Below are 21373 nucleotides of genomic sequence, written 5' to 3'. Positions count from 1 at the left end.
CACTGGACAGGAAAATACACTTTAAATTTTGAGAAAATAATCTTTTCTCTCACTGTACTTCTTGGAGAATAATCCACTGTCTTACTCAAACATTTATGTGCCTATCACGGATCAGGTACCATCTTAGGTACAAAGACAACTGTCACCAGACCAGCACAGAACCTGCACTGATGGAAGTATGGAGAGGAAAAGGCAACCAATTAAATTGCCACCATGATAAGCACTAAGAAGAAAAGTAGAAAGGTAAGAATGACCTTATCAGGATGGGGGGACATGGGAGGTAAACAGGATCCTTAAATGAGAAAACAGCACATCTAAGAGGCATATGTACACCTCAGCCTATGTAAGGTAGTGACTCAAAAACTAAGCAGATTAGTAGTACAATGAAACTCCTAGATCACAGGGATTTGGAGGCCATGCAATTGGTGACTGGCTCTCATTCACCACATGTGGCTCACCTGACCCTTTCATTAGCCTTGAAGTCAAAAGATTCTAAGTTTTTATGTGTGTGAATTTTTTAAACCTCACTTATAGCATTATGGTGAAATTTTAGCATATTCACAAATGTGCATATTCATTACTCATGTAATCAGGGACTAACACAAAAAGAAAGTTACACATCAAAAACTGTGTACATTCAATGTACAAACCCAAAAATACAGAAGGTCTAATTTTTGGCTCAAAGTATAATAAACACACACATAAATAAGTACTTTTTTGAAGACAGTAAGCTTATATCTTTAACAGCCTGGGAAAACTCTAGGTCAGGATTAGGAAACTACAGCCCGTAATTTTTCTAAGTTTTATTAGAACATGACCATGCCCCATGCCCATTTCTTTGTATCTTGTCTCTAGCTAATTCCTAATACAACAACAGAGTTGAATATTAACAGTTTCAGCAGACATTATGATCAGAAAGATCAAAAACACTTATTATCTGGCCCTCTACAAAAAATTTGCCAACCCCCATCCTAAACAATGTCAATACTGATTCAGAACAAAGACATCTTAAAAATCCTTTAAAAATTAAATGTTTCCAGGTTGGGCGCGGTGGCTCAAGCCTGTAATCCCAGCACTTTGGGAGGCTGAGGCAGGTGGATCACGAGGTCAAGAGATCGAGACCATCCTGGTCAACATAGTGAAACCCTGTCTCTACTAAAAATACAAAAAATTAGATGGGCATGGTGGTGCACGCCTGTAATCCCAGCTACTCAGGAGGCTGAGGCAGAATTGCCTGAACCCAGGAGGTGGAGGTTGCGGTGAGCCAAGATCGCGCCATTGCACTCCAGCCTAGGTAACAAGAGTGAAACTCCATCTCGGAAAAAAAAAAATTAAATGTTTCCGTAGATGGCATATTTTTATATATCAGTAAAATTCAGAAGTTAGGTCAGGGTTTATGTAAATACTCAGAACCACTGAAGGCAAGGCAGGGCAAAGTGTTTGTATAAATTTTCTTTTGCTGCTTAATAAATTATTCTAAGAGGTGGCAGCTTAAAACAATTATTAACTCCCAGAGTTTCGAATGGGTCAGGGATTTGGGGTTGCCTGAAACTTGACTGAAGATGGAGGATCTGCTTCCTAAGTGGTTCACTCACATGCTTGACAGTTCTCCCTAGGACCTCCTAAGTGCACTCATGACATAGCAGACAGCTTCCCCCAGAGAAAATAATCCATGAGAAAAAGTGAAGTGGATACGACACCATTTTTATAACTTTGTTCCAAACGTATATAGTACCACTTCTACCATATTCTATTCATTGTGGGAATCACTAAGTTCAACCCATGTTCAAGGGTGAGGCTCTATTTTTTTAAGGAAGAGGTGTCAAAAGAATCCACAGACCTATTAACACCACTACAGGATTTCAAATAGTGAGTAACCAGCTTCAACAACACATCCAACAAGTCTCAGTTGATTAAGGAATCTGTGATTCACTATTTTTGTAATACATATTTTGTTCTATTTATGATAGAAAAGATTTTATCACCGTTTGTTAAGATTCTCCAAAAAAGGGCCAGGCGCAGTGGCTCACACCTATAATCCCAGCACTTTGGGAGGCCGAGGCGGGTGGATCACAAGGTCAAGAGATCCAGACAATCCTGGTCAACATGGTGAAACCCGGTCTTTACTAAAATAATATATAAAAACTAGCTGGGCATGGTAGCGCATGCCTGTAGTCCCAGCTACTTGGGAGGCTGAGGCAGGAGAACTGCTTGAACCCAGGAGACAGAGGTTGCGGTGAGCCGAGATCGCGCCATTGCACTCCAGCTTGGGTAACAAGAGCGAAACTCCAACTCAAAAAAAAAAAAAAAAAGACTCTCCAAAGAAAAAAGTAAGTCAAGAGGAAAAAGTAAGGCATTTCAGCTTTTCATATCTGATGCAATAATGATGATGGAAGGCAATTATATTTTGTATTTTGGTTTTGGCTCTTTTTTTCCAAAGAGAAGGCAAATTATGGTGGAAAGATCATGATAATAAATAATTGCAAAATTGGACTAGGACAGATAAGTCCTTATGATTCAAAACCACATAAAAGATTATCATATATAAACACGAATAAGAAGAAAAGAGAAATTCAGATTTGCATTCAAAATTGTGAGGGTTTTCAGGAACAGGAATATGTCTTATACCATGATTGCTACAGATTTGCATTGGAGAAACTTCTGAAATAAGGAACATACAAAGTAAAATTTAAAATTACCTACAACACTTAAATGCATTTTGAAAAGAAATGTGGCCAGGCACGGTGGCTCACACCTGTAATCCCAGCACTCTGGGAAGCCAAGGAGGACAGAGCTCTTAAGGTCAGATAAGAGACCAGCCTGGCCAACAAGGCAAAGCCTGTCTCTATTGAATATACAAAAATTAGCTGGGTGTAGTGACATATGCCTGTAATCCCAGCTACTCAGGAGGCTGAGGCAGGAGAACTGCCTGAACTCAGGAGGTAGAGGTTGCGGTGAGATCGCACTATTGCATTCCAGCCTGGGTGACAGACCACGACTCCAATTCAGAAAAAAAAAAAAAAAAGACATGAAATATCAATTACTAGACCCAGCAAACACTTGCCCAAACCCATCTGTTAATGTAACTGTGAATTCTGTTATTGGAGACGAGCAGGGCTGGGGAGGAGAATGTACCACAGAATACAATTATATAAGAGACAGCCTGATTTCCTCAATAGGAAGCTCAAAAACTGTCCTGAACTGGACCATTAAACTACTTTAAAATAAATTAATTCAAAACCCACATAATGGGTTGAATTACAAGATCAGAAATCTGAAATCAAGGTGCTGGCAAGGCTTGATTTTGGGCATTGCCCAAAAATTCATGTCCACCTGGAACCTGTGAATGTGACTTTATTTGGAAACAGGGTCTTTGTAGATTATATCAAGTCATAATGAGGTTATACTGGATTAAGGTGGGCTCTAATTCAATGCTTGATGACCTTATAAGGAGAGAGAAATTTAGACACAGAGACAGAAAAAAAGAAAAGCATATGATAACAAAGACAGAGACCAGAGTGATGTGTCTATAAGCCAAGGAATGCTAAGGATTGCTGGCAACTACCAAAGTATAGGAAAGAGGCATGCTAAGATTCCTTCTAAGTCCCAACAATGAATCAAGCCTGCCAACATCTTGATTTTAGTTTCTGATCTTCAGAATGATAAGAGAATACATTTTTGTTATTCTAAGTCCCCAAGCTTATAATAGTATTATAGAAGCCCCAGGAAACTAATATGCCTTCCTAATTAACACTATGGAATTCTAATAATTTCATCATTTGCAATATTAGAAATATTTATTTTCAGACTGAAAACTGAAAAAATATTTACCACTAAAGGTTATTTGTTCATAAATTCAGAAAACAATTGAAGATGTCATCTCCATCAAGGCACTGCCCATTTTTGGGTGCTGTCACACGGATGAATTTGACATAAGATTCCGGTCTATGCTATCTATCAGGCACCAGAAATCTATAAAGTTCTCCCAAAGGCTGTAAAGCACCTGTACACAGCAGGGCTCGATTTACCCTAGCTGTTATCCAATAACCTAAAAACCTACATCTTTGTTGAAATTCTCCAACTGGAACAGAAACCTAACACAAAACTACAGGTTTCAAGGCTGGGCACCGGGCCTGCAATTCCAACATTTTGGGAGGGCAAGGCAGGCTAATTGTTTGAGTTTGGGAGTTCAAGACCAGTCTGGGCAACCTGGTGAAACCCCATTTCTACTAAAAAGCTAAAAACTCCAGTTTCAAGAAGTTTATCTTCCACATTTAAAGTCTTCCTTTCACACTTATAACATAATAAGGACAATTTCCCTAGCATTAATTATTGGTAAACTGTGGATTGCCATTTTACTTTTTAACAATTCTGAGTTTCCCAAAACATGATTCCTTTATGCCCAGGTTTATTTATGTCAAGCTCCAACCAGTACAAATATGCATGGCTGATTTAACATACTATTCTAGGCCAGGCACAGTGGCTCACGCCTGCAATCCCAACACTTTGGGAGGCCAAGGCGGGAGGATCCCAAGGTCAGGAGTTCGAGACCAGCCTGGCCAATAGTGTCTCTACTAAAAATATGAAAAAGCTAGCCAGGCATTGCAGCATATGCCTGTAATCCCAGCTACTTGGGAGGCTGAGGCAGGAGAATTGCTTGAACCTGGGAGGTGGAGGCTTCAGTGAGCCAAGATTGTACCACTGTACTCCAGCCTGGGTGACAGCAAGACTCTGTCTCAAAAAAATAAACAAATAAATACTAATCTGACATAACAGGATAATTTCTAGAGTATTTTCAACTTAGGTAGATATTTTTCCATTTTATCACACCTGTCTCTTCAGCATGAACTAGAAAGAAGTATCACACAGAACGAAAGGTAAACTTCTGTCCCATTTGTTTCCTATCAAATTGTGTTATAACATTTCTAAGACTTAACTACTACTTGAAACACCCAAGAAAAGTGGATTCAGATTCTCCAGATGTCACTCTGCAAGCATCTCTCATGATTAAAATATGAGTCAGTACAACTTAATATATCTCCAATAACTCAATAAGTTACTAAGCAATTGGCAAGCATGAGAATGAGAATACTGACCAGAAAATAAAAATCTTCTTCAAAGATTGGTTCTCTAGAAAGGCCTGCCTCTCTTTACATGAAAAGCAATAATGACGTACCTTGTTTTCGAACATCTTCTACAGCAGCCACAAGCTCCTCCTTGAGAAACTGGCTCTCCTTTGCAATTTTATCCCCCTTGTCCAAGAAATTCTCAGTTGCTTGTTCAACAGATGCAGCCAAAACATGAGCCTTCTTGGAACGACCTCTCTTCTTATTAGAGGGCCCCTTACTATTGGTGTTTACCAGGGTTGTAACCTAAAAGTTTCATTTTTTAACATTAAACTGGAGTCAGTTAAAATGAAAATGACGGACTAATATCTTTAAAGACAGCAAAATTAAGTTATTCATAAAGAAACAAGACATCACATTTATGAGATTCCACTGAGCATTAACATACAATTGCCCATATTTAAGACATACAGCAATTATGCTATATTTAATTTTCAAAATAATTCAGCTTTCTCAATGTACATAAGAAATATACATATTTTTAATTTCTCAAATATGATCATTAGGTTTTTAGATTTTACAAAATAAAAAATGATTAGAGACAAGTTAGATGTCTCTACTACTGTCACGAAGATGTTCCAGAAAGAGGTTAACAATGAATTTAGCTTTATCTGAGGATCACACTGCCACTGTTTTCAAACCTTGCAAAATGTTTTAAAATAATCTGCTTCTGAAGTCTTTTCAGAGTTTATTCACACAAATCTCAGCAATTAATTAGTAAACACCCTTAATAAAGGAATGATTGCCCAAAGAAGCCTACATGATGATGCTTTATGTCCTAGAACATTACCATCATTAATACACATAAAACCAGATGATCTGTAGGTGAAAGATTATTAAAATTTGTTATAGTGCAAATTTGCCAAAAAAGACTCATTTTCTCTTTCTCTGAATCTCTCACATACAAACACACACACTGTGGCAAAATACTAAAGGTGCACAGCTAGTTGCTAACAGTTAATAAATTATCCTGGGCCTGGCACAGTGGCTCAAGCCTGCAATCCCAGCACTTTGGGAGGCCGAAGTGGGTGGATCACAAGGTCAAGAGATGGAGACCATCCTGATCAACATGGTGAAACCCCGTCTCTACTAATACAAAAAATTAGCTGGGTATGGTGGCACGTGCCTGTAATCCCAGCAGGAGGCTGAGGCAGGAGAATTGCCTGACCCCAGGAGGCGGAGGTTGCAGTGAGCCGAGATCGCGCCATTGCACTCCAGCCTGGGTAACAAGAGCGAAACTCCATCTCAAAAATAAATAAATAAATAAATAAATAAAAATTATCCTAACATTGTGACATTTGTAATAGAACATACCAAACCTAAACCCTCAAGTTGAATTACCTGCTAATTAATCCCCCACAATGAAAGGTGTGTCAAGCAGAGTGAAAGACCTTAACAATCAAGGATCCACATCCCACCTTTCTTGGGTTTCCCCTCTAAATAAAGGTAAAGTATCTGCAAAGCACAAACATTTGCAAAGTTGCACTACACACCATGGACCCCAGTTATTGTCAATAAGACTGAAGAAAACGGCAGCAGCAGCATTCTCAAGGGTTAAATAAACCCATACATCAATATTCAAATCATCTAAAAACTGCCACCTAGACTCAAGCACTGAAATTAAGGTTTTGAACTAAATAACCTTATCTTAAGGTTGTTACCCAGGCCTATGCTATAGAACCATGTTACAATATGTTTGTGTTTTCAGATTCTTACCTGTGTAACAAGGGGCTCCAACAGTCTCTCAACTGCCAGAGTCCTGATCTCCAGACTTTTGGGGTCCCACTTGACATTTATGTTGCCTGTGTTTATGTTGCCTGCGTGAACAGCAGTCATTTCTAAAAAAGAAACAAAAAGTCAGTCAGGCAAACATCAAACACAAACATGAAATATGTAACAAATCTTCTGCTGTGGGACTTTTGCATCAGGAAAGCTACATTCACTACAAATGAAAAAATTTTAACTAGCCTGCACATGAGGAACCAGTAAACCTTACGACCTCTTAATATTTAACAATTTCAGGTTTACAAATACTAGGGTACTACAAGAGGGCATTCCCAAGGACACAAAACGTTTCCATTTGGGCTTCTGTAGTACCAAGACTTCCTAATTCAGTTCCTACTCAGTTTATCTGCCCCACCTTTAGAGCAAGATGAAAAGCTAAAGTGAATGAAAGCGACTTTCAAAGAAATTTCTTCAAAAACTACTACAGAAGATGATTCTTCCTACTCCAGAACATTTATGATATAGTAGTATCTAAAAGGTATGCCTCACTTCCTTTTTTGATGGATTCTTAGAGAACATCTTGTCTTATTCTATTAAAACATGATGCTTAAGTTGGCTGCCCTCTGCACCCACAGCTAATATCACTCATAGCCAGAAGAAATTTCAAGTCACACTTAGTCAAATATCACTGTATCAGTGTCAAGGGAAACTTCCATTAGACATCGGCTTTAAGAATAAGGAGAAAACATCACGAAAATAAGTTAATCTATTCTTCTAAAAGTAGTGCCTTCAATTAATAAAGGGGAAAAAAAAGACAGTACTAAATAAACCTAGGCAACAAACTGCTCATAGACATTTAAAAGCTTTAAAAAGTACATTCTTATGACCCAGGAAATCTAGTGCTAGAATTTTATTCTAAAGTTAGGGAACATGTAAAAACGTGAATACAATGATGTTCACAATACCACTGTATATAATCATTAAAAATTATAAATTACCTAAATTTCAAACAACACATCCCTCAATAAATTATGTAACAACCACACAATGGAATACAATGCTACTCTTTAAAACAATGTTGTCAAATTAAAAAACAAAAACAACCAGACTGGCTAACATGGTGAAACGCTGTCTCTACTAAAAATACAAAAATTAGCCCAGTGTGGTGGCACATGCCCATAATCCCAGCTACTCAGAAGGGTGAGGCAGGAGAATCACTTGAACCTGGAGGCGGAGGTTGCAGCAAGCCAAGATCACACCACTACACGCCAGTCTGGACGACAGAGTGAGACTCTGTCTAAATAAAAAAAAAGGAAAAAAAAAAAAAACAGTGTTATCAGTGCCCAAGTCTTTGTTTCTATCAAATATCATTTGCATGCTGGTTCCTGCCTGTAATACCAGCACTTTGGCAGGAGGATCAGTTAAGCCCAGGAGTTTGAGACCAGCCTGGGCAACATAGACTCCCATTTATTTTTTATTTTTTTTATTTTTTAAAAGGACCAATTCCCATTAATAGAAACCAGGACTCCAGGTCTGAAGCAATGTATTCTGTGGAAAGGGGACAAGACTAACAGATCGTATCAAAAGACACAGTAAGCCAGGGCTCCCATCGGCCAAATTTAGGACAAATATCAAAGAAAACAATGATTGTAACTGTCTATAACCAAATAATTGGATAAATATCCTTAAAAGCAAGGGGTATGGGGAAGGAATTTCTTTACCATAAATCTAGAATAGAATTAGAAAATGACCATTTTGCAACCCCTACTGTAATAACTGATCCAGGCAAGAATTAGCAATGAATGTCAAAACCATTACTGGCTGGGCATGGTGGCTCATGCTTGTAATCCCAGCACTTTGGGAGGCCAAGGCAGACAGATCGATCACTTTAGGTCAGGAATTTGAGACCACCCTGGCCAACATAATGAAACCCCATTTCTACTAAAAATACAAAAATTAGCCAGGCATGGTGGTGGGCACCTGTAATCGCAGCTCCTTGGGAGGCTGAGGCAGGAGAATCACTCGAACCTGGGAGACAGGTTGCAATGACCTGAGATCGCACCACTGCACTCCAGCCTGGGCAACAGAGCAAGAATCCATCTCCGGGGAAAAGAAAAAAAGAACCTTGAACTAGATCCCTCATAGAAGACTACCAACCACTGCCTTTTGCGGAGATTAGATAAAACAAAGTATGATCCATTGAATAATGCATGAGTCCATGCTAATATAAAGGAAAAGTTCTTCCAAACAATAGGAAACAAACTAATAAATGTAGAAAGAATCATGTATTTAGAAAAATCGGCATTCAGGAACCATAATATTAACTGCTTCAGGCAAGAATCAAAGAATGCTAGCCAAGTAGATTAGCATTCAGTTTCTCAGTAGTGTGTGACTTAGTGTCGTAATAACTCCCAACAGATTATTTATTTATGACAAATGGGGAAAATATTGACTTTACAGTCTAGAAACCTGGGATGCCACCTTAAGTAAGTGATCAAAATTAACCTCCCCTAATAAGGGCACAAACCGACATCATGTACCTCCGACAAGATGTGCTGAGAAGGATACATCATCACTTCTGTGTTATTTCACCTAAAAATTACATAATCTCACGTAGTCAGGAAGAAATATCAAATTCAAAGAGTGAGAGTCTACAAATTAACTGCCTGTAGTCTTGAAAAATATCAAAGCCAAAAGAAACAAAAATAGATTAAGAAATATTTTCAGGGCCAGGCGCGGTGGCTCACGCCTGTAATCCAAGCACTTTGGGAGGCCGAGGCAGGTGGATCACGAGGTCAAGAGATCGAGACCATCCTGGTCAACATGGTGAAATCCTGTCCCTACTAAAAATATAAAAAATTAGCTGGGCATGGTGGCGAGTGCCTGTAATCCCAGGTACTCAGGAGGCTGAAGCAGGAGAATTGCCTGAACCCAGGAGGCAGAGGTTGCGGTGAGCCGAGATCACGCCATTGCACTCCAGCCTGGGTAACAAGAGCGAAACTCTGTCTAAAAAATAATAATAATAATAATAAAAGAAATATTTTCAGATTAAAGAAGGCCAAAGAGACTTAAATACAGAGATGATGGACTGAAATTATATTGATAAGGGGAAAAAAGTAAGACATTGACAAAATTTGATTATGGGTACTGAATTAAATAGTATTGTATCAATGTTAAATTTCTGAATTTTCATCATTATATTGCCATTATCCAAGCATCAAATCTAGAATCACTAGAGATAGGGGTGCCAAAAGGAATCTGAATTTGCCTAATGTGGTAACACAGAATGCCAGTGTCCCAGTCATCTGTTTTATTGAGGGTGGATGAATTTGCTCTCTACATTCATGTAATGTCAGGCCTACACTTTGGTTTTTAAAGGTTATTTTCTACTCAACTGATCAACCCAAATCAGTAAACCTTAGGAAACAGAATGCCCTAGACTGCTAAAGGGCTGACACAGCTCAAGCAAATGTCATCAAATGTCACAGATAAGACATTTCAGAAGGAACTATTTGCCCTATGGATCCTACATATGCTAGCATTCCAGAGATACTGCATTAACACAAATAAAGCATAGAACCTTGCAGGGTTGCAAAGGGAGGGAGCCAAGAGGAAATTTAAGTGAAGCTAGCTGCAAGCCGGAGCCCAGGAGTTCAAGATCATATGTGGTCACATTTGTGTTTAAACAAGTACAACATATAACTATTTCACTTTCTCAAAAAAATACTTTAATTTTTCTTGTATTAAAAACCTTCTTGGTCTTTTGTTTTTGTAATTTTGATACTTTGGAGTACAAATAATTTCACTTACTTCCTTTTTTTTTTTTTTTTTTTGAGACGGAGTTTGGCTCTTGTTACCCAGGCTGGAGTGCAATGGCGCGATCTTGGCTCACCACAACCTCCGCCTCCTGGGTTCAGGCAATTCTCCTGCCTCAGCCTCCTGAGTAACTAGGATTACAGGCACGCGCCACCATGCCCAGCTAATTTTTTGTATTTTTAGTAGAGACGGGGTTTTCACCATGTTGACCAGGATGGTCTCGATCTCTTGACCTCGAGATCCACCTGCCCCGGCCTCCCAAAGTGCTGGGATTACAGGCTTGAGCCACCATGCCCGGCCTCACTTATTAACTTAAAAAAGGTAGCACAACAGCACAATGAGCACAACAGCGCAATAACAAATTCCAAATGGCACCTGGCCTCTCCAGGCTGGGGATGGGGACCACTAGGAGGAGCCAGGACTTCAAAATCAGAAAGCTTTTATACCCACCTGCTCAACAGCTCCAGGCAATCTTTATCACATGAACCCAGGGTTTCCAGATATCTGACTTTTCAAGAGAGGCCAGGGATGAAGATTTTTACATGGAATCTCCCAACTTTAATGTTAGTGACAACTTCCAAAATGTCTTACTGTGCAAAAATAAATTTAATTTAATATTAGGGAAAAAAAGGAAGGTGTGGTGGCTCCTGCTTGTAATCCCAGCTCTTTGGGAAGCGATGATGGGAAAATCATTTGAGCCCAAGAGTTTGAGACCAGCCTGGGCAACATACCAAGACCTCATCTCTACAAATAATTAAAAAAAAAAGAAAGCCAGGCACAGTAGCTCATGCCTGAAATCCCTGCACTTTGGGACGCCAAGGCAGGCAGATCACCTGAGGTCAAGAGTTTGAGACCAGCCTGGCCAACATGGTAAAACCCTGTCTCTATTACAAATAGAAAATTAGCCATGTGTCATGGTGCATGCCTATGACCCCAGCTACTTGGGCGACTGAGGTAGGAGACTCACATGAACCTGGGAGGCAGAGGTTGTAGTAAGCTGAGATGGTGCCATTGTACTCCAGCCTGGGCAACAAGAACAAAATTCTGTCTCAAATAAAATAAAAATAAAAATAAAACTTTTTAACAAGGTTAACTTGTGCACCTATAGTCCCAGCTATTCAGCAGGCTAAGGCAGAGGACTGCTCCAGCCCTGGAGGTGGAGGCTGCAACAAAGCCATGATCTTGCCACTGCACTCCAGTCTGGGCAACAGAGAGAGACTCTGTATAAAAAAAAAGTCGGGCCGGGCATGGTGCCTCATGCCTGTAATCCCAGCACTTTGTGAGGCCAAGGCGGGTGGATCACGAGGTCAAGAGATCGAGACCATCCCGGTCAACATGGTGAAGCCCTGTCTCTACTAAAAATACAAAAAATTAGCTGGACACGGTGGAGCGTGCCTGTAATCCCAGCTACTCAGGAGGCTGAGGCAGGAGAATTGCCTGAACCCAGGAGGCAGAGGTTGCGGTGAGCCAAGATCGCGCCATTGCACTCCAGCCTGGGTAACAAGAGCGAAACTCCGTCTCAAAAAAAAAAAATTCCCCAGACTCGGCCTCCCTAACCCCGCTTCTAAAGGAGTTAAAGCAAAGGACTCTAACCGCTCACTTACATTAAGAAACTTAAAATACACAGACACTTGAAAATTGAGAACTCTGTGTATTTTCAAGACTTTCAATAACCGTAATGGAAGCAGACTGCCCTGTACAGCACCTTTAATCCAAAGTGCCAAGGAGCTTGTTTTTGTGCTTTCCTTCACTTGATCACTTACTTCTTGCCCTGTTCTAACCACACTGGCCTTCTCTTTGTGTCAGTCCTCAAAGACACTGCCTCATCTGTGTTCCCTCTGCCTGGAAATGCTCTCCTCCCCCAGAAGACCAGTTTTTTCCTTTCAGATTTCAGCTCAAATGCTGTCATGACAGAAAAGTGCTCTAAGGACCATACTAATTCCATTTCTTATTACCCTGCTTAATTTTCTTTTAGCTCAAACTGTCTTCGTTTACTTATTTATGCCATTACTACAGTGTAAGCTTCATGAAGGCAGGGTCCTGCCAAGAGTGACACCAAACATCATGCAATGATACTACAGAGCCAAGGCATGTTTTTAGTGATCCCAATCCTAAAAGGATTTCAAAAAATAAAGGTAGCTTAAAATCTAAAGAGAAGGTGTTCTACTTGAAACATCAGCTTCTGGAATCAGTTCTGTCACTTATTCTCTGACTTTTGGGTAAGTCACTTTACCTTTCTGGATCCTTGGTTTTATCATCTATAAAATGAAAGAGGTTGAATTCTATACTCCAAATCCTTCCAGTCCGGAAATTCTGGTACTCTTTTCATTTATGTTATCATTCAACAACCACTGAATTGTTTTATTAAACTTAATTAATTTTCTCAGGTTTAGCATATGGTCTTCAGAGCTATATTTTAAGTTTAAAAATGATAACTATGCTTATGTTTCTTTATATCCCTTAAGTTGCTGTCTAGGAGCTTTATGCAGGGCAGACAGTTATTAGTTCAGCTGAATTTATGCAACATGATTTGCAAATATTTACAAGTCTCCCAAGACAAGGCTCCTGTCTTAATTTGAGTCATATCTTCTGGTTCTCTAAAATTAATGGTATTGTTCAGAGTAACTAAACAAATAACTTTTAAACTCTTGGCAGTTCCTACTTTTCCAATTAACTTCCAGAGCACTCCTTTGTAAGATCTATTACAAAACCTACTAGAGCTAGCCAACCTTAATGAATTACAGCAACCCTAGGTTTTTCCAGGAGGAATCATGCTTAATGGAACTAAATAAAAGTTAAACTGTAGTTATTTGGTCTTCATTACCTTATAAATGGCAATCTTAGCTATAGAGCAAAAGTTTGCTATAAATTCAGAAAGGGGCAGAGATGCAATCATTTGGCTAGCAATCTTTACAACAGAAAGAGAAATGGAGAAGCAAAGAGGAGAAAATAAAAGCGTAGTTCTATCAGAACCAAGGGGGCTGATAATTGGCAAATTGCCTCATTTGTGCAAAGAATTACCTACTTTCTCCAAAGACATTCAACATTCACTTACAACAGAATCGCCACATCATCCTTAAAATGTGTCTGGCTCCTGAATTTTCATCATTATATTGTGGCAGATTTAGACTATCTTTACCATGCTACTCAATGCCAATTCTTTTTTTTTTAACAAGGTTAACTTAATGAAATGGTAGGATGGTTCATTTAAATGCAAATCAGGAAATTCAGAAATTAAAAGTACCGAAAGCAACATTAACTGTCACACTGCACAAGACAAAAGACTGTGGTGGATTACTTAGTGCCATCACAGGTATGCCAGGCTGCATCTGCATTAAGCAGAGTTAACACAGCATTCAGAACCTCAACTCTCAAATCTCCTGGTAATGGCCAAAAAAAAAATCAAGGCAACACTTAATGAAGACACAGTCTGGCCTGTAATCCCAGCACTTTGGGAGGCCAAGGTTGGGAAGATCACTTGAGCTCAGGAGGTTGAGATCAGTCTAGGCAACATAGAGACCTCACCACTACAAAAAAATTTTTAAAAAGAAAAAGATAGGTCGGGCGTGGTGGCGCTCACGCCTATAATCCCAGCACTTTGGGAGGCCAAGGCAGGTGGATCACGAGGTCAAGAGATTGAGACCATCCTGGTCAACATGGTAAAACCCTGTCTCTACTAAAAATACAAAAATTAGCTGGGCATGGTGGCTCACGCCTGTAATCCCAGCTACTCAGGAGGCTGAGGCAGGAGAATTGCTTGAACCCAGGAGGCGGAGGTTGCGGTTAGCCGTGATCGCACCATTGCACTCCAGCCTGGGTAACAAGAGCGAAACTCCGTCTCAAAAAAAAAAAAAAAAAAAAAAAATATATATATATATATATATATATATATTAGCTGCGCATGGTGGCACACACCCATGGTCCCAGGTAGCTACTCAGGAGGCTGAGGTGGGATAATCACTTGAACCTGAGAGGTGAAGGCTGCGCTGGGCCATGATCATCCCACTACACTCCAAGCTGAGTGATAGAGGGAGACCCTGTTTCAAAAATAAAAATATAATAAATAAATAAATAATAATAATAATAAAACAGCTACATCATTTTTATTTTGCTCCTTTTCTTATTTTCTTGCAGGCACCAAAGGCAATGAGAGCAGTTGGAGTTGCTGTGCTATAAGTATCAGGAGACAAACAGATTAAAACAAAAAGCACTAAGCAAAGGATAAAAAGTAAACCTTAAAAAAACAATATTCAGCCAATCATTTAGCCTTCACTCACCAATATGAGTGCAACAAGAAAAAAAAGATCCCTGCCTTCATGAAGCCTTCATTGCAGTAATGGCATAAATAACTAAACAAAGAAGACAATATCAGAGCTAGGAAGAAAATTAAGCAGCGTAATGGTAATGGAATTAGGTAGGGTCCTTAGAGGTCTTTCTGTCTTGACAACACTTGAGCTGAAATCTCAAAGTCAGGAAAGAACCAGTTAAGTGAGTACCTGGGGGAAGAGAGCATTCCAGGCAGAGGCAACACAGGACTGACAAAAAGAGAAGGCCAATGGGGCTGGAATAGAGCAAGAAGCAGTGAGAGGTCAAGTGAAGGAAAACAAAACAAGCTCCTGAGGTGAAGTGACAGTTTGCTGTATGGACTGGATATCTATGTTCATTTCCTTAGCTTCCATCGTATTATAGTTGAGACCATTAACAATGGAAGAGCGTTTTATATAAGCTGCATCAAGCCTTAATAAAAACTGATAATGGATAAAGAGGAAAGTCCCTGTTTCCATGAGACTGGATGACTAGTCTAAAAAGCAAAGAATGTGAAACAAGCATCTGGACTGGAGGCACAAGAGAAAAGAGAAAATATAGAAGAGGTTTTTGTTTTAGAACAATGGGACCAAACTGATTTCCTTGAGCCAAAAATCATTTTTTTAAATAAAAATATCAGGAGGCTGAGACAGGAGACTCACTTGAACCCGGGAGGCAGAGGCTGCAGTAAGCTGAGATCATGCCACTGCTCTCCAGCCTAGGAAACAGAATGCGCCTCCCTCTCAATCAATCAATCAATCAATCTATAAAAATTTAAAAACACAATGGGACTAAGGGAGGAGAAACCTTTCACACAGCTAAGAAGCGCACAGGAAGAAGAGTAAGGTACTTTGTTGGAGAGCCAGGCAAAAAGATGCCTGGACTTGATTAGAGAATCTGAGAAGTTACCCAGACTGAGCAGAAAAACAAGAGTGAGCCAGGCTCAGTGGCTCACACCTGTAATCCCAGAACTTTGGGAAGCCAATGCAGAAGGATCGCTTGAGCCCAGGAGTTCCAGAACAGCCTGTGTCTTTTGTAGAGACCCAGTCTCTACAAAAATAAAAACTAAAAAAAGAAAACAAGAAAAAATGGCCTCTGAAACTTGTATTGTAGTATGTATCTCGGATGACCTATTTAGTCATCCATTCATCAATGACTGACCAATTATGTTCAGGAATCTTGCTAGATGCCAGAGACAGAAAGATGAATTGGAAATTGCTAGCAGATCACTGCAGCAATTAATTAATAAGACCAAAAGACCATTCTGTCCTTATAACACAGGAATCTGGAAAATGCTACTTAACCAAGTGTTTAAACTTAGCATCATCACCAGTGGAATAATCTGACCCACTGAATGCCCTAAGAAAGAAACATCAAGCCAGGTACAGAGACTTGCACCAACAGTACCAGCTACTAGGGAGGCTGAGGCAGAAGAATCACTTGTACCCAGGAATTTAGGAGTTTAGCATGCAATGATTGTGCCTGCAAACAGCCACTGTATTCCAGCCTAGGCAACACAGCAAGACTCCATTAAAAAAAAAAAAAAAAAGCCAGACATGGTGGCTCATGCCTGTAATCTGGGAGGACAAGGTGGGTGGATCACTGGAGGTCAGGAATTTGAGACCAGCCTGGCCAACATGATAAAACCCTATCTCTACTAAAAACAAACAAACAAAACTTAGCTGGGTATGGTGGTACATGCCTGTAGTCCCAGCTACTTGGCAGGCTGAAGCATGAGAATCCTTCAACCAGGAAGCAGACATTGCAGTGAGCCAAGATCGAGCCATTGCACTCCAGCCTGGATGACAGTGAGACTCCATCTCAAAAAACAAACAAACAAAAAATCATCACACCTATCTGACAAATCCAAAATATAGAACATCTACAAAACTGACCTAAACTCTACAAAAATATCACAGTCCCAAGTGGGGAAGCTGGAAGTGAAGGCTAAAGACACGTGACAACCAAATGCAATATGTGATCTTTTATTGATTTCTGATTAAAAAAAAAAAAAAAAAAGAAAAACCATAAAGGCTATATCACTAGAACAACTGGGAGAATCTGAATATGGACTGTATAAAAAAATCAGTACTTCTGGGGAGCTTGTTAAAACACAGATTCTGATTCATAATATCTAGGGTAGGACCTAAGATTCTGCATTTCTCAAGAGCTCTCAGGGAGAGCCAATGCTAACCCCTCAGACTGCTCTTTAAAAGGTATTACATGCTGCCATATCAATATAAAAGGTCTTGAGTGTAATAGTAGTATCAGGGGGGCCTGTTACATTATTCATCAGAATAACATGCTGGAGAGTGAAGTGGCATGAGGTCTTCAAATGACTCCTAAGTTTACATAGAGTAACTGAGAAAATTCGAAAAATGTTAACAGTTGGTCATCTGGTAAATCAAGTACTCACTGTAGTTCTTTCAACTTTTCTGTAGGTTTGAAGATTTTCCCCCCAAAAAAGTGGGAGGAAAGTGCTTAGTAGTCTATACAGGAAAAGAGTTACAATACAACAGAAGGTATAATGTTCTAAGTGCTCCAGGAACCCCCAAAAGACAATCCCCAAATAGTCAGGAAGGCCTCACTGAGTTTCTGACATACTGTTTTGGGGGCAGGGAGGTTGTTTCAGGTTGCGAAAGGCAATGGTGTCAAAGAACACCAGAACCTTCCAGGAACCACAGTGAGTGAAAAATCGAGGATGCACAGTGAAATGGCAGAGAATAAGCAGAAAGAAAAGCTAAGAAATTCAGAAGGCATTAGAGGGTTGAGCTTTATACTTCCTATCTTAAAAATATTTGGACCCATTGTACTCTTAACTGTTCACAACAACTATTTGAGAAACTGAAACAACCCCTTTCCTCCGTCCCCTAAAAAGCAAAGGTAAAGGAGCAAATCCTACCTCTTCAAGTTACCACAGTAAATGTGGGAAGGGATGAGACATGCCTTCACCAGAGCTGCATTTTCACAAGCACAGGACTTCTCCATGCACTTAACTGCAGAGCTGAGCTCCTCAAACTCCATGAACCCCAAATCAAGTATCCCCTCTGTTCTCCAGTATATTCCCACTGTGGCCTTCCCCCTCTTCGCTGACCAAAGTTCCACCAAACCGGGTCCCTAGAAGGAGACTAGCCTCATTTTCTTTCTCCTCTGCACCTCAGTACACACCTCACTCAGCCTGCTAACTCCTTCCTGTTCTCAGGGCTCTAGCCTAGGTCTTTGTTATCTCTGGTATCTGGGAGTCTTCTAATTTCCAATCATTCCTCAGGGAGCCCTAGTTATCATTATCATTGGGTCACTCCCTCTGGGGGGGTGGCCACAGTATTGTTTCCCTAGCACAGACAGGATGAAGCCAAAACTCCCGTGAGCCTTGCCTAAACTAGCCTGTCAGCCTTATAACCTGTCTCCACTCCATGAAAATATTCCCCAGTAATATGTGCATGCCTCCAGATCTTTACACACGACCGTTCTCTGCCCAAAGCACCCTTCAGTCTTCTCCAACTGGAAAGCTACTGATTCTCCTTCAAGACTCAGACATCTGTCATCTCTACCTCACAAAAAGAGCTCACAAAAAGACACAACATCCCCTAGCACTTGCCACATAGCAGTATTTTGTGTGTGTGTGTGTGTCTTCCATGAAACTGAGCTCTTCTGAGCACATGCACCACAGTTTTTTTGATCGTGGTAACTTTCATCTAATCAAACACTCTATGTATGTTTAACTGAAGTAGCTCAACTGCTTTAGGTTTCATCTAGCAACACTGACATGCACAAAGAAATAAGAGACATCTCTCATTAGAGATGAGCAAAAATAATGGGTATAAATTGCCAATTCCTACCTATCAATTATTTTGCCAAATCTCATCTCCTGAGTTCATAAATTTCCTAGGGTTAGCAATGGTGGCTTACACATTAACATCTCTCCAGCACACAGCACATTGCTTTGCAAGGCAGACTTCATAAATGTACTGTATTTAAGTGAGCCCTTCCCAATGCAATTGAGATTCAGCAAAATGGCCAGACACAGTGGCTCTTGCCTATACACAGCACTTTGGGAAGCAAAGCAGGTGGATCACTTAAGTCAGGAGTTCAAGACCAGCCTGGCCAACATGGTGAAACCTTGTGTCTACTAAAAATACAAAACTTAGCCAGGCATGGTAGCAGACACTTGTAATCCCAGCTAATCCGAAGGCTGAGGCAGAAGAATTGCTGGAATCCTGAAGGCAGGGGTTACAGTGAACAGAGATCATGCCACTGCACTCCCACTCCAGTCTGGGCAACAGAGTGAGCTCAAACAAAAAAAAAAAAAAGAGAGAGAGATAACAGCAAACTACTGCTTTAGACTGACTCAAAGCTACTAAAAAAAAAATCACACCTTTCACTGGTCTTAAAGACCCCAAAATAAATTTCTCTCAAAAGTTGCCATCTTCCATTTCCTTGGACTTTTTTTTCCCCTCTCAAGGGATCAAACTCACACTTCATTTAGTCACTTCTCTCCAAAATGGCAGGTTTCTAAAGACACACTTCAAAGTCATTCCAAAGCTTTTCTAAAAACGTGATAACCCAGGTCCAAAGAAGCAAGAGAATGGTAATGAATGAATCCCTCATGAAACCTTATGCCAATTTAGAGATCCCCAGGAATGTAACACCCAAAAACACTGATTCATCAGTAATAGTAACATCTCTCTCCCTTTCAGCCTCTAGCTTATTCACTGCACCATCATATTTCACAATACTAGCCTTAAACCCTGATTAAGAGTTTGGAGGCACAGTGGCACATGCCTATAATCCCAGCATTTTGGAGGCCAAGGTGGGCAGATCGCTTGAGTTCAGGAGTTCGAGACCAGCCTGGGCAACATGGTGAGACTCTGCTTCCACTATAAACATTAAATATTAGCTGGGTGTGATGGTACACACCTATGGTCCCAGCTACTCAGAAGGCTGAGGCTGGAGGACAGCTTGAGCCCAGTGGAGCAGAGGTTACAATGAGCTGGAGATCACACCACTGCACTCCAGCATGGGTGACCTTATTTTTTGAGACCTTATCTCAAAAAAAAAAAAAAAGTTTGGATTATTACTGAAATATTTAACCTAACAAAACACTCAACATACCATAGGGTAACAATGCATGTTTGCCTAGAAAGCAAGCATGTATCAGAGCCACAAAGGGCACAGGCTCTATCAAAGGCTCTATCATTCATTTAATTTGAAATAGGCCATAATGAATGTGTTTTCTGACTTATAACAGCACTTTCAGTTTCAAGAACAGTCTGTAGTCTAACCTGGTTAATAAACAAATACAGGATTATGTAACTTGGTAATTAGCCAGGCTTCCAACTCACATCTTCAATTCAGAATGTCAAATACTGACAAAATAAAATAAACCACAGCAATAAAATACTTTCAAGACAGCTGATGATCCACTTATTTTTGACAATATTTAATAATGAAACCTCAGAACAAGAAAATGAAGGAAATTCACAGCTTGATATAATGGAATGAAATAGTCAAAACTAAGCAATCCAGGAAAAAAACTAGCCTTAAAACTAGCAATTAAGAAAGACAACGGCCAGGCGCAGTGGCTCATGCCTATAATCCTAGCACTTTGGGATCACGAGGTTAAGAGATTGAGACCATCCTGGTCAACAAGGTGAAACCCCTTGTCTCTACTAAAATACAAAAATTAGCTGGGCACAGTGGTGCACACCTGTAGTCCCAGCTACTCAGGAGGCTGAGGCAGGAGAAATGCTTTAACCCAGGAGGCAGAGGTTGTGGTGAGCCGAGATGGTGCCATTGCACTCCAGTCTGGGTAACGAGAGCGAAACTCCGTCTCAAAAAAAAAAAAATAATAAAGACCAATTTGTCTTCTGTTAAGCCCCTTTAGTCTAAAATAAAATAATCTCTTAAAGATGAAAATTACAGTAACTTCCACAATATAGTTCCATCACTCGTTTTAATAAAATGGGAACATGAGGCCTGGTGTGGTGGCTCACACCTATAATTCCAGCACTTTGGGAGGCTGAGGCAGGCGGATCACCTGAGGTTGGAAGTTCAAGACTAGCCTGACCAACATGGAAGAAACCCCCATCTCTACTAAATAATACAAAAGTAGTGGGCACTGTTTCGGGCTCCTGTAATCCTAGCTACACAGGAGGCTGAGCCAGGAGAATCACTTGAACCCGGGAGGCGGAGGTTGCAGTGAGCCAAGATTGCATCATTGCACTCCAGCCTGGGCAACAAGAGCGAACTCCTTCTCAAAAAAAAAAAAAAAAAAGAAAAAAAGAAAAGAAAAGAAAAAAAAAAAGAAAGGAACATGAAAAAAATGACAGACATTAAAAAAAAATCCCATCATACTACTCGTACAATATTGTTCCAAACGAGCAAATGTTACAAGTATTTAG

At 40.1% G+C, this 21373-nt stretch overlaps 1 protein-coding gene across 5 annotated transcripts in view; it reads right to left on the bottom strand.

The window, feature by feature from the left end:
• Positions 1–21373, bottom strand: part of CTNNA1 (catenin alpha 1) — a 251454-nt gene that overhangs the window by 147220 nt on the left and 82861 nt on the right. For 4 of the 5 annotated variants that reach the window (XM_054252519.2, XM_008985629.6, XM_035285834.3 and 1 more), the window contains 2 exons: positions 6843–6964; positions 5177–5372 (listed from right to left, as the gene is read on the bottom strand). In XM_054252519.2, the coding sequence (XP_054108494.1) occupies positions 5177–5372; positions 6843–6962 (316 nt within the window). In that variant the 5' untranslated portion in view covers positions 6963–6964. Of the gene's footprint in view, positions 1–5176; positions 5373–6842; positions 6965–16674; positions 16793–21373 lie in introns of all 5 variants that reach the window. The other variant, XM_054252518.2, reaches the window with a different exon arrangement.

The sequence above is a fragment of the Callithrix jacchus genome, chromosome 2, assembly GCF_049354715.1.
Source record: "Callithrix jacchus isolate 240 chromosome 2, calJac240_pri, whole genome shotgun sequence".
NCBI lineage: Eukaryota > Metazoa > Chordata > Mammalia > Primates > Cebidae > Callithrix > Callithrix jacchus.
Note: the sequence above shows the minus strand (reverse complement) of the source record. Positions and strands in the feature narration are given on the sequence as shown.